The sequence below is a fragment of the Peromyscus californicus genome, unplaced genomic scaffold (assembly GCF_007827085.1).
Source record: "Peromyscus californicus insignis strain IS unplaced genomic scaffold, ASM782708v3 Scaffold_11__1_contigs__length_118956290, whole genome shotgun sequence".
Lineage (NCBI taxonomy): Eukaryota > Metazoa > Chordata > Mammalia > Rodentia > Cricetidae > Peromyscus > Peromyscus californicus.
Window position 1 is genome coordinate 17,912,713 of NW_026294402.1, and position 13,680 is coordinate 17,926,392.

Below are 13,680 nucleotides of genomic sequence, written 5' to 3' on the forward strand. Positions count from 1 at the left end.
CTTAATTCCAATGATAATCTTCAGAGAATAGAAAAGGATGTCCTAAACAATATCTTAACGTCTCAAACAACACACGCTAAGGACCAAAGGCTAACTGTGAAAACAACCTTGTTCACAACCGACTTAAAGTCCTTGCGATACTAGCCTTCAAAGTGCTGCACAAAGATAGGAACCGAAAGGACGAGGTCCTGGTATAAGGAGGACCATGTAAATAGACGGAACACACTGGGCTGTCTAAATAGAGAACCTTGCAGAGTTAGCGTTATGCTTTGGACCTAAAATGCCCTCCAAAGACTGGGTGTTAAAGACTCGGTCTCCGTTTTCCGGAGAGGTTAGTGGAGAGAATCCATCGGTAGGAAACGATGTCATGGGGAACCACGCTAGAAGGGACGTCAGCTCCACTCTACTTCCTGGCTGCAGTGGAGTGAGCAATTTTTGCAGCGTCATATGCTGCCACAGTGTTCTTCCAAGCTCCTCGCCATCTTTCAACTAGCCCAAAATCTACCACAGCACACCGGGACTCTCTCGTGTCTCTTAGTGCAAAATGCAACCCCGAGTTCCTTTCTGAGAAATTTCTGACCAGGTAAGTTACGCTGTCCTCTCTCTCTCTCTAAAAAAAAGAAAAAAAAAAAAAAACCCACAAATCCCCGCAGCCGTCACTGGCGGGTCTCTTGCTGATGTCAGGGCTAAGAGGAAAGAAAGTTCAGTGATAGCCACTATCAGGCTGCCAAGGAAGCTAAAAGGGCCAAGCTGGCACAAGCCCACACAAGAACAGCAGCCAAGCAAGCAAAAGAGCCCGAGCCTGTGAAAGGTCTTTGCTCCCCTAGTTAGTGGAAAACGCTAAATAGGTAGTTCAGATTTTTAAATAAAGATGCATCTGTAACTCTAAAATAAATCAACTAAAAACAAAACCACAAGCAAAGGCAAATTGTTCCTCCTTTTAAAATACCTGTCTCCGGTGTTTTGTCAGTGCGATGGACCACTAACCATCACCGACTGATTTTCAACAAGTCTCGAGAACTCACATTCACAAGGGAAGTTCTCATGTGTCAATTGTGCTAAGAAACGAAGGCATCCAGCAGCTAAGTAGAGAAAGGTAATGGATGCTTCATTGCCACCATAGAAGTCAACTAAAAGTAAAATGAATGAAAACCACGAAGTTCCTAGAATATACGGGCAGCATCAGCGTTTTAATACATGTGGAGAACGGGAACAGAAGTGAGAATCAACACTCGAGACATCAGTCTCCAAACCACCTACAGAGAAAAGCAACAATTAGTAGAAGAAATCAACTTACAGAAGAAGAAAACACTGTCAAACGACTTATAACAAGACATTAATTTCCATAACGTGTAAGGACACCAAACACCCCAATAACCCCAACAGTGGGGCTCCGTGTTTGTAGTGAGTGGACGTTTCCCAGAAAAGTCAAAGACATGAGTGAAATGTGCAGGCACACATGTTCACACACACACACACACACACACACACACACACACACACACACACACACACCCAGATGCCTTTCTGTTATCCAAACTCCAAGATAAAGGTCATTGCGAAGAAGTAGAGATTGAAAACAGAGTTTCTCTCGAGTATGGAGAAATGCATGATGGGGATGGAGAAAGGATGAGTGATATTTGCTGAGATGTGCATGGACGTGATGAGTAACTTACGTTCTACAGAATGGCAAATATGACCGAAAGCAATTAAACCCTTCAAAATATTTATCAGATAAATTTCAAATGTCCACAAGAGAAAGAAGTAATGCCCGAGCTGATAAACTTATCTCTCACGTTCATTAGAAATGACGTAAGCGCACTGTAAAACTGCTGTTCTCAAAAACATGTGTTATTACCATGTGTCTACTAAAATGTGTAATATAGAATTAGTATTAAATGAGCAATGATTCCGACCTTACCAACTGAAGAAAGAAAGCAAGTGTTTCTGAGCTTTCTAGAGGAGCCACTCACCCAGGGACAGCAGGCTGCTGTAGTTCTCCAGCATCACGTCCTTGTAGAGGGTCCTCTGGGCAGCATCCAGGCCCTGCCACTCCTCCCAGGTGAAGTCCACGGCTACGTCCTCAAATGACACCAGCCCCTGTAATGACACATTTCTCTTCAACCCAAGTCTTCAGCTTTTGAAACAGGAGGTGGGGGTTCACTCTGTTCTGTGTGTGGGTCTCATAGCAGGTGACATTTGATTTGTTTCATGGGAGAAAGAAATCAATCCAAATATCTGTTAATGTCAAGATTTCAGGAAACATGGACAGAGTGTTCCAAAGGACTGCACACAGAAAGCTCCACCTGTGATTCCCCGATGAAGGCTCCCAGTCCTCCGCAATCTTCCATTTGGCCCAGGTGCCGAGGACCTCAGTTTATTGAATACAGAAAAACAAAGGCATCTGGGCACGGCAAGTCTCCCTGGATCTAAGAACACAGGAGCACTTAACTACTTCCAGGGTAAAGTAATTAAAAAGGAGAAAAATGTAGAACTCTGTCCATTCACCGACAACACTTGAGTGCTCTCCTCCAGTGGCTTTTGACAGCTTGAATTCTAACAGACTCACAACAGATATCAAATGCATCAAATAGCAGGATGCCTGCACTCTAAATTATAAAAACAGTTATAAAAAAAAGAAAAAGACAAATTACAAGTGCTGACAGGAAATGGGCATGCCAAAAGAATCCTTGTATTCTGTTCTTAATATGAAAGAAAATTAGTAAAACCATTTTATAAATTGACATTGCAGTTCTTTAAAAACCTTAAACAGAGAACTAAGGAGGGACCCAGCAGTCACTACTGTTGGGATGGATCTGAAGGAGCTGAAATCTGAATGTCAAAAAATGGCTTAATGGATGAGGATTAGAAGATCATGGCCACCCTCAGCTACATAAACTGGAGTACATAAGAACCGGTCTCAAAAAACAAAAACAAGACTTTTAGCTGGGTGTGGTGGTCTGTGCCTTTTATCCCAGCACTGGCAAGGCAGAGGAAGAAGCAGGCAGATTTCTGTGAGTTTGAGGCTAGCCCACTCTGCGTGAGTACTATGCTCACCAGGGCTACACAGCAGGAAAAGGCTTCCCATGTGTTCACCGTGACACAGGTCAGTCATGGAAAATGGAAGTGCTTCTTAGATGGGATACAGAATGACATTCTTCCCAGCTGCAGGGAACTCAGCTGCCCCTCTTAGGGGCTCCATCCCCACCTCAGGCTGCTGTTGACATAACCAGGGGCTTTTCACTAGGCACCCAAGAGAGCAGAGGCAGGGCCACTTGGGCATTTAATGTCAGGCCATTCTGACACTTGAGGCCAGGAAGTGCAGAGTTTGGAATGGGAACACACCACCCTGTGCGACTTCTAAGGGTCAACTCCATCCAAAGGCACACTGATTGTGTGTCTGAGTCTAGACAAGAGAGGAAAGGCACAAACATGGTTTTCAGGGGGTCAAGTGAATCTTCTTGAAACGTTTACAATAAGACTTTCATTCTTTTATTTATTTATTTTTTTTTCCATTTTGGTTTTTCAAGACAGGGTTTCTTTGTGTAGCTTTGCGCCTTTCCTGGAACTCACTCTGTAGCCCAGGCTGGCCTCGAACTCACAGAGATCTGCCTGGCTCTGCCTCCCGAGTGCTGGGATTAAAGGTGTGTGCCACCACCGCCCAGCCCAGACTTTCATTCTTAAAAATACCATTGCTCCAGGACTCAGAGAAAATGACAAAATATTGTCCGTTTGAATATATCATGATGAATAAAGAGCTGATCTGGCTGTGGAACGGAGAAGTTGATACAGGGGATGCTTGCATGGAGGTTGGATTTTAGCAATTGGTTGCCAGACCTCGGAGCAACTGATGGGGTTCGTCAGGGTTCTGGGTGTGAAACCCTGCTCTCCGCACATTTGGAAGGCTCGGGAATAAAGAGAAGGCCTGTGGGAAAAAAGTGACGCAGGAGAGAGCAGGCCGTCTTGGTTCCATAGTCTCCATTCCAGGTACTGGAGAACATTCTAGGAAAGGGGGACTACCACAGGGTAGGCCTAACTCCTGACTTCCTTTTCTTCTTCCATGAGGTCCTCACTGGGTCCCAAGGCCTAAGCTCCGCCTTCTCTGTCTCTCCTACCCCAAGCAATTTCGTTTTTTGTTTGTTTTTATTTCTTCAGAGAATTCTACACAGGTGAAGCCAGGGTCATGGATTTTGGCACAGAAAAGAATTTCAGAATGAGCTAGCATGCAGCCTCGGTGGCAGACACTTACCTATCATGTGCCACACATGCATAAATGACTCGAAATGGCTAAGTGGCTAGTCAAGTTACCCAGTAAGAGGTGGGAATCAAGCTGGGTGGTGGTGGCGCATGCCTTTCATCCCAGCACTCGGGAAGCAGAGCCAGGTGGATCTCTGTGAGTTCGAGGCCAGCCTGGTCTACAGAGCGCGATCCAGGACAGGCACCAAAGCTACACAGAGAAACCCTGTCTCGAAAAACCAAAAAAGAAGTGGGAATCAGGATTACAATCTTTAGCAGCCTCACAACCTCAAGAAAATGCCCTTGTGTGGAAGAGACTGTGAGAGACCCAGAAAACCTAGGGTAGGATGGCCGGCCTCCTGACAAGAGACAAAGCCAAGTGACACTCGAATGTCAGGATTCAGATCAGCACACAGCTGATCCAAAGATTCAGAAAACAGATCACAGAAAATGAGAGGGCCAGAGACGCAAGCCCTGGCTTAGTTTACGCAGGCACAAGGTGAGGGAGTATGTAAAAGCCTGGACTGGAGAGCTGGTCCCCAGGGAGGAGAGGCTGATAAAAATACCTTTGGTTAGCCGGTGGCCGTGGCGCACGCCTTTAATCCCAGCACTCGGGAGGCAGAGCCAGGCGGATCTCTGTGAGTTCGAGGCCAGCCTGGTCTATAGAGCGAGATCCAGGACAGGCTCCAAAACTACAAAGAGAAACCCAGTCTCGAAAAAACAACAAAAAATACCTTGGTTTAGCAGTCTGGCAAAACCAATCTCCAGAGGCCACTCCATGCTCTTTGGTTGCTATGGTCCCTGATCTGCTCACCAGGCATAACACCACAGCGATGCTCCCCGCGTCCATCCTGTGGGTCCCACCACCCCGGCGGCACCCCTGGACACCTATCCAGCCGCAGCAACACGCATGGTATGCCCGGGCCAGGGGCGCTTTACCACCGAGGGACCACTTAAGGTCACCGGAGCCGAGAGATAGAGCTCGTGACACAAATAGATGGGGTTCCAGGTACCTGGGAGACAGATCGAGCCTGGCGTCCCAGGGACAGAGAGGAGGTCGTCTTGGCACCAAGTTGAACACCCAAAACCCTAGATATGGATGGATGGAGTCTCGGGAATTGGACGGCGGCAGCCAGGGGGACAGGGATGGGAGGCTGGGGCAGGGTCCAGACACCGGTTACCGCTTCCCTTCCGTCCAGCACCGCGCACGCCCAGGGCCAGCGGAGAGTCCCCGCGCAGGGGCCGGGGACCCCCAGGACGCCCGGGGTGCCCGCAGGACGCGGGCCTGGGGACCACCTGCCACAGACTCACCATTTCCAGATTCCGGACGCCCAGAGTCCTCACTGTGGTTCTGAGGGGGGAGGTGTCACGCGGCGACACGTCCCGGGACTTGTGAGCGGGGAGGGAACCGGGACAGGACCCAAGATGGCGACAGGTGGCTCAGGTGCGCTTAGACCCGGGGCTGCGCAGGGCTGCAAGCCCGCCCTGCTCCGGCCTGTGTGTTTGATTGGACCTTCGTCACCACGGGGCTGGGAGACCCTAAGCGACAGTAAACGTCACCAACCAGAGGGGAATTTAAAAAGACTGCGAGTATTTTACGGCAGGGCTTCCTGCAGAGAAACCAGTGCATTTACATTGAACCTTGTCGGAAGGTTATGTTACCTAATATGTATTTATAAATGGAAATAGTATAGTGACTCCCCTCCCCTCTCTCCCGAAATAGGGTCTTTCTATGTAGCCCTGCCTGTTCTGGAACTTACTATGTAGACCAGGCTGGCCTCGAACTCACAGAGATCTGCCTGCCTCTGCCTTCCTAGCGCTGGGATTAAGGGTGTACGCCACTGTTAATCCCACGGATTCGACACCCCGTTTCCTGGAACAGGCAGTACAGAACCATTTGTAGTTAAGGTGACAGGTGGGGCATAGTCCAATCCTTGAGAAACAGATTTAATCACAAACAGAAATGAACCTAGTTTGTCTTTGCTATGAGATGGCTTCCAAGCCTTAGATGGAGGTAAACTGGTTGAGGATGTCTTTATAAAAGTCATCTTTATGATTCATAAAAATAGACATCCATATAGTATGAAATAAACATGCTTTGAGATAAAGTTTAAGCACATACAGCATTGTTCTGTTATGCCCAGACTGCGGGGACCCCCAAAAGACTACCACAGAGACCAAATCCCACATGTAAAAGCCATTATTATCTTCAAGTTCTGACCTTGGTCTCTGTCTGTCTTATGCTCTTGGTAAGAGCAGAGAGCCCAGAGTCCAGGCAGTGTGGGTTTTTTTTTTATTTTTATTTTCATTTAAAAATTTTTTTTATCATAACAGAGGTTGAGGGTAAGGGGATTTCCAGGGTTCAGGACCGTGATTGGTTCACGTTTGTCTAGAGGTACAGGGAATGTTTGGAATGTCAGGTATTTCCTCTTAGATTCAGGCCCCACTGGCAGGATCAGCTTATGGCTCTTCCTGGGTCCAGGTGTTGCCTGTCAGAAGCTGTGTCTGGGCCTTAGGTATTTCCCCTTAGACACAGGCCCCACTAGGTGGGATCTTCCAGAAGCTGTGTCTGGGCCTCTAAGCCTGTCATGGCAGCTGTGTGGTCAAGCTGTTTTGGGGCACCTCTACAGTTCAATACTGTAAATGATCGAGTGTTAAGTGTTTTAAGTCTTAATGATTCTTGGTAGATAGACTATAAATGAAAACATTTCACTTTTTCTGATAATAAATGATGTGGAATTTCCACCAGTTACACAAACTCCATTATCAAAGGAGCTAACAGAATGTTTAAAAAAATGAGGAAGAGAATATGTTCTGCCAGGCTGGTTACGTTTCTGCACTTGCTGGTTTAATGCCCCAGTCTTGAGGTGGAACCCGTCAATGTCTGAAGCAAATATGTAAATAAAATAAATAGAATGTAAGTAGGGAATGAGGCTAGAACATGTTTAGTTAGCACCAGGAACCATCAGTAATAATTTTTTTTTTTTATAATCTCTTGTCTTCTGATTTCCTTTGGAAGGGTGGACATAAGCAACTCCATCTTGCTGGTTTGAGAAAAGGTCTCATTATGAAGGCTATGCTGTAGCCTCAAACTTACAATCCTCCTGTTTCAGCTTCACAAGTGCCGGGATTACAAGCAAATGCACCATGTCAGTATGGTTTTATTTTGGTTCTGACACCCCCACCTCCCACCCCGTCTCTGAGCAATATTCTCTGAAGACATTGCTGATGGACCATCTGGCGGTTTGTTCTCCTCTGTCCCAGGATGCCAGGGAAAGATTCAGTCTGGTTGGGGAGGGGTAAGTGACAGACATCGAGGAATTAGAGCCGGTAAATCCCTTAGGCCCAGTTTAAGCGTATGAGATACAGTAGTGTCTCTTAGCTAGGGCACTGGAGTCCACTCTGCTTGTCCTACTCTTACAAATGCTTTACAGAACTTAGTTATAAACTGCTGCAGCAATTTAATCATAAGGCTTTTGAAAATCACATTGGACAAGAGTAAAGTCGTTTTGAAAATTAAGTAATTATATGCAGATATATTATTTAATACCTATTGATCTTTAGAAGGTTTACATAGATTATGAGGCTCTCTCTATACACGTGCCAGCAACAATTAGCATGACACAGAACTACACAAAAGCAATTTAAATTGTGTGTGTGTATATGTGTGTGTGTGTGTGTGTGTGTGTGTGTGTGTGTGTGTGTGTGTGTGTGTGTGTTTTAGGAAGCTTATCTACACAGTGGCTTTTTCTAAGGCCTTTAGTGTTAGTTACCCCGCCCCATCTTTCCTACACTGCTTTGCCCTCTCATGCTCCATCCGATGTAATCCTCCTGTTCCATCTCTGGATGGAACCCTGTATTCTATCTCCCTTCTCTTGAAAGAATCTCTTCTCCCCCACGGCACCTTACTAGCCACTTAACTTCTATAGGTATTTCAAAGGAAACACACATTTATTTTTAAAAGCTAACATATGAGAGAAAACATGCAGTGTCTATCTTTCTGGGTCTGGGTTTCCTCACTCAAGATGACCGTTTCCAGTTCCATCCACCTACCTGTGGATTTAATGATTTTTCTTAACAGCTGAATAATATTCTATTGTGTAAATATACCACATTTTCGTTATCCATTCAATCAGTAGATGGACATCTGGGCTGTGTCTAATATCTGGGGGAATAGAGCAGCACCATTGCTCATGGATGAGCATGTATCTCTGTAACAATACATAGAATCCTTTGAATCTATGCCCAAGAGTGGCAGCTAGAATGTGTGGTAGATGTATTTTCAGTTTTTGAGGATCCTTTACACTGATTTCCTACACTAGTTTACTTCCATCAGCAGTGACGAAGTCGCCTCCTTTCCCCACATCCTTGTCAGTATCTGCTGTCGTTTAAAAATTTTCTTTGGTCTTGGCCATTCCTACTGGGTAAGATGAAATCTCAAAGTAGGTTTAATTTGCATTTCGCTGATGGCTAAGGGTAATGAACATTTAAAAAAAACTCTCATCCACTTGTGTTTCATCTTTTGACACTGTTTAGATCCATGCCCCATTTTTAAATTTGGTTGCATGATTTCTTGGTGTTCTTTTTTTTTTTTTTTTGAGCTCTTTGTATATTCTAAGATTGAACCGTCTGTCAGATGGAGAGCTGGTAAAGATTTTTCCATTCTGTAGGCTGCCTGTGGACTGGAATGATGCTGTCCTTTCTGTACAGAAGCCTTTTTGTTTCATGTGGTCCCATTTGTCAGTTGTTGGTCTTAATGTCTATACTATTGGGGTCCTGTTTAGAAACTCCTTTCCTATATTCAGTTGTATTCCCTATTCCCTCCCCTGTTGGATTCGGGTATCAGGTCTTACGTTGAAGTTTCGGTCAGTGAGTGTGAGAGGTAAGAATCTAGTTTCAGTCTTCCTGCACTCACCCAGTCCCACCAGCACTATTTGCTGAAGATGTTGTCTTTTCTCCAGTGTGCACGTTTTGACCTTTTTGTCAAATACCAGGTGTCTGTAAGTGTATGCACACGTCTGGTCTTCAGTTCCATTCCATTGATCAAGGTGCCTGTTTTTATCCAACAGCATGCTGTTTTCCTATAGCTCTGTAGTATAACTTACAATCAGGAATATTGATCCCTCCAGAGGCTTTTTTTCTTTTTTTAATTGTTCAGGATTGTTTTGGCTATCCTGGTTTCTTTTTGTGTTTCCATATGACGTTTCTGGTCATCTTTCAATTTATGTGAAGAATTGGATTGGAATTGGATGAGAATTGTGTTGAATCTGTAGATTGCTTTTGGTAGAATGGCCTTTTCACAATACTAGTCCTACCAATGCATGAGCATGGGTGTTTGTATCTTTGGTATCTTCTTCACCTTTTTCTCCATGTCCCAAAGCTTTTATTATACAAGTCTTTTCACTTTGGATTTATTCCGAGACAGTTGTTCAAGCTAGTGTGAAAATGATATTGTTGATTTCTGTGTATTTTTGTTGTTGTTATATGGGAGGTTACTGATTGTTGTGGGTTAACATTTGTATCCTGCTACTTTGCTGAATGTATTTGTCACCTGTAGGAATTTGTGGTTGTTTTTAATCTCTTACTTCCTTTGACTGAGTGATCTATCTCATCTACCTTGTCTTCATGACTTGAAGTCCTCTCTTCCACTCAACCCAACCTGTTGTAAGGCTTTCCACTGAGATTTTTGCTTAACTTTCTGAGTTTTTCATTTCCAGTTTTAATTGCTTAGTTTTTCTTCAAAGATTCCAGTTCTTTGTGAAACTACTTTCATGTCTTGAATGGTTTTAATTATGTCATTCAACTGTTTGTGTTTTTGCAGTCTTCATTCAATACCCTCATTGAACATCCTCATTGAATTCCTTGAACATATTGATAATTCCCATTTTGAAGTCATTGGTTTATAGTGCATCAGCTGAGTTGTTTTCTCAGGTAATATAATGTTGGAGGTGCTAGTTTCTGGAAAAGACATCGGTCATTCATGTTGTTTGTGTTTTTGTGATGGGATCTAGCTGCTGGAGGTGGGTCATTGGTGACACTTATTGGCATGGATATCTGGTCTTGCCTTCATCGGAACTGTGGATAATTGTTTGCTATTCCCCCTACTGTGGACCAAATGAATAATGTTTAATTTTCAGTCTCGGGTTTATTATCTGGTTCCAGGCTGGGCTTCATGTGGTCTTGGAGCCCAGGGCTGGGTGGGGTGTTTAACAGACAGGCGGGTTCTGTGGGTTCCTACCAAGAGCTCTGGTTGAGACTCTGGTTAGGAATCCACATGGTTTCAGGTAGGCACAGTGGGTGGGTAGTTCCAGAGTTTGTTTTTGTTAGTAGCTCCTTGGGTTTCCTGATTTTTGAAAAGTTTTATTTTTATTTTATATGTATCAGTGTTTTGCCTGCGTGTGTATATGGATACTACCACATGCATGCCTGGTGCCCACAGAGGCCAGAAGAGGGTGTTGGATCCCCTGGCACTAGAGTTATAGATGGCTGTTGACTGACATACAAGTGCTGGGAACCAAACCCATATCCTCTGCAAGAGCAACAAGTGCTCCTAACCACAGAGCCCTCTCCTGCCCTCTTAGTTGTCTTTCAAGCTGTCAGGTTCTTCAAGTGTCTTCAATGTCACATCACCTTACAATGTCTTTTCAATGTCACAGCCTTACAAATGTCTTTTCAATGTCACACTGCCTCACAAATGTTGACACTGAACCAGTCTGGCATGTCGACATTTACACCAATAGAAGAAACTTATGAGATATAATGAAATACAATCTTGACACTTAGCAACAACAATAAGACACTAAGGGCATCCATTCTTTTCTGTTCAAACTATTTGAACATAACTTTATTCACATTGAAAAAAATTCATGTAATTTGGTTTGACCTACACATACCCCATCTCATTTCAACTACTTCTTATACCTCTCCTCACATTACCCACATGTTTACCTGATTAGAACCTACAAGTTTGCTGGAGCCAGGGTACAAGCCTTTATGTGTTTCATACCCTTGGCTACGGTAATACTGCATAGATGTCTGTGTTTTTATTGTGTTCTGAATGAGAGTCTGATTGTGAGCAGTGCTGGTGAGGAGGAGCTTGGAAATTCCTTCATAAGGATTTCTTCATTTCCCTGAAAATTCCTCAAAAAAGAAAACAAATATGCTGTTCATTCATTCCATTGCATGTCACATTACATCATAAGTCAAGACACCATTCTGCCCAGCTCAAGGTGATCTGTAGCCATTGGTTACTTCAATCCACATTCTCACTTTTTATTCCTACTTTCTATACCTTATCCTTCCTTTGTTTTTTTGTGATTTTTTTTTACTGTATAGAGGTGTATACAGGTATATATTCACTGAGTTATGAATAGAATTATATCACCATAGTAGTTTAATATTGTCCTTATACATTATGCGTTGAATACATTTTTTTTTGCTCTACAATTAACTCTCAATTAAGCATGAACTAGTTTGTGTTTACTGTTTTTCAGTAAAATAGATGCTACTTCTGTATCATGCATTTCTACACATCTTTGCATTAGAGATTTATGTGCAATTAACAACATTTGGCAGGTGTGATATCGCAGTCCCCAGAGCCTCGGAGCTGTCTGGAGTTGGGGGACAGAAGTTTCAGGACTGTCTCCTAAAGCATCAGTGTTACAGGACAGTAACAGAATGCTGTCTGGAGTTGGCATAATGGTATACCTTCATACAATTAGGCAGCTAATGCACTTCCTATGTGTCCTCAAGCATAAAGTTCATGCAATGGACGTGTGGTGATGAGAATGTCCTCCAAAGGCTCATGTATTTGAACACTTGGTACCCAGTTGGTAGCACTGTTTGGGGGAGGGTTTAGGAAGTGTGACCTTGTTGAAGGAAGTGTGTCACTGGAGGCAGGCTTTGAGAGAGACTTTCACCATTTCCGGTTTGCTCACTCTGCTTCGTGTCTGCAGTTCAAGATGTGAGCTTTCAGCATCCCATTCCAGCTGCCATGCTATTCTACCCTGACATAACAGATGCTAAGCTGAAATAAACAATTTCCTCCACAAATTGCCTTAGTCATGGTGTCTTATCACAACAAACGTAACTAATGCATGAGGTCACTAGACCTTCAATCACCATTCTCCTCCCTGACAATCTCAGACACTTCACAGGAGGGCATAATATCCAACCCACTGACACACTCACACACACACACACACACACACACACACACACACACACACACGAGGGCATAATATCCAACCCACTAACACACACACACACACACACACACACACACACACACACACACACACACGTTCTAACCAGGTATTTCTGCTGTGTCTTTCTTTTTGGACATATTCCCACACTTGCTGAAGAACTATACCAGTATATCTATAGACATACTTACATAGTCCTGAAAGGTCTTTAGAGGAAATAGCAGCATGATATAGACATAAAGATTCAATCAGATAAATCCCCAAATAACTTCATGTAGACCTGGGTGACACCACCAAGCTAAGACCAACAAAGTGAGAACTTTTTGTTTTCATAGATAAATATCCTAAGGCACTCCAGCCTTGGAAATAAGAGTAATTTTGTAAATTACAATGGTCACCATCACTGCTGCACATGGTTTCCATATAACTTTTTTTTGGGGGGGGGGCGGAGTTTCAAGACAGGGTTTCTCTGTGTAGCTTTGTGGCTTTCCTGGAACTCACTCTGTAGCCCAGGCTGGCCTCGAACTCACAGAGATCCACCTGCCTCTGCCTCCAGTGCTGGGATTAAAGGCGTGCGCCACCACCGCCCGGCAAAGAGAGAAATCTGAGCAACATTGCTTTGTCATTAGTGATCAGGTTTAAAGTAACCAGTGGTATGTCATGTTAACAGAGTCCACCCCACATGATGTCACATCCCTCAAGGCCAATCCACCCCCAAATGGTTGTTTTTTGTTTTTGTCTTTTTTTTTTTTTCCAGAGCTGAGGACCAAACCCAGGGCCTTGTGCTTGCTAGGCAAGCACTCTACCACTGAGCTAAATCCCCAACCCCTCCATATAACGTTTAATATCCAATGCATTTCAACTAAGTTACCACATCTAAGGACACATTTAATGATGCCTTCTTTAAAATATAAACCTCTTTAGAAACATTAGGGATTATGTCTCATATACGCATACATACGCATGCCATATAATATCACTTAGGACCAGAATATACCATTTTGAAAAATTTTATATCAACATGACATTTCACCTCTTGTGTTCAAGGGCCACTTGGCAGGTCTCCACTAGGGAAGGAAATATATATGATCTTCAGGATACAACATTGGTAAATTACTTTTAACATGGCTTTTGTGGTACTTAAACACACAAGGAGTAAGAAACAGAGGGGAGTATCTGCAGAGTCAGCATTCCATTCAACAGGATGAAATGAGAAACAATTTTAACTGAGTTGACAGCT

At 43.9% G+C, this 13,680-nt stretch overlaps 1 protein-coding gene across 2 annotated transcripts in view; it reads right to left on the reverse strand.

Moving 5' to 3' along the window:
• LOC128120594 (zinc finger protein 25-like) overlaps nucleotides 1-13,680 on the reverse strand; it is a 97,322-nt gene that overhangs the window by 22,784 nt on the left and 60,858 nt on the right. Inside the window, exons 1-2 of one of the 2 annotated variants that reach the window (XM_052754759.1) lie at nucleotides 5,548-5,791; nucleotides 1,974-2,100 (exon numbers count right to left, since the gene is read on the reverse strand). In XM_052754759.1, coding sequence (XP_052610719.1) covers nucleotides 1,974-2,100; nucleotides 5,548-5,550 — 130 coding nt within the window. In that variant the 5' untranslated portion in view covers nucleotides 5,551-5,791. Of the gene's footprint in view, nucleotides 1-1,973; nucleotides 2,101-5,547; nucleotides 5,792-13,680 lie in introns of those variants that run through there. The other variant, XM_052754753.1, reaches the window with a different exon arrangement.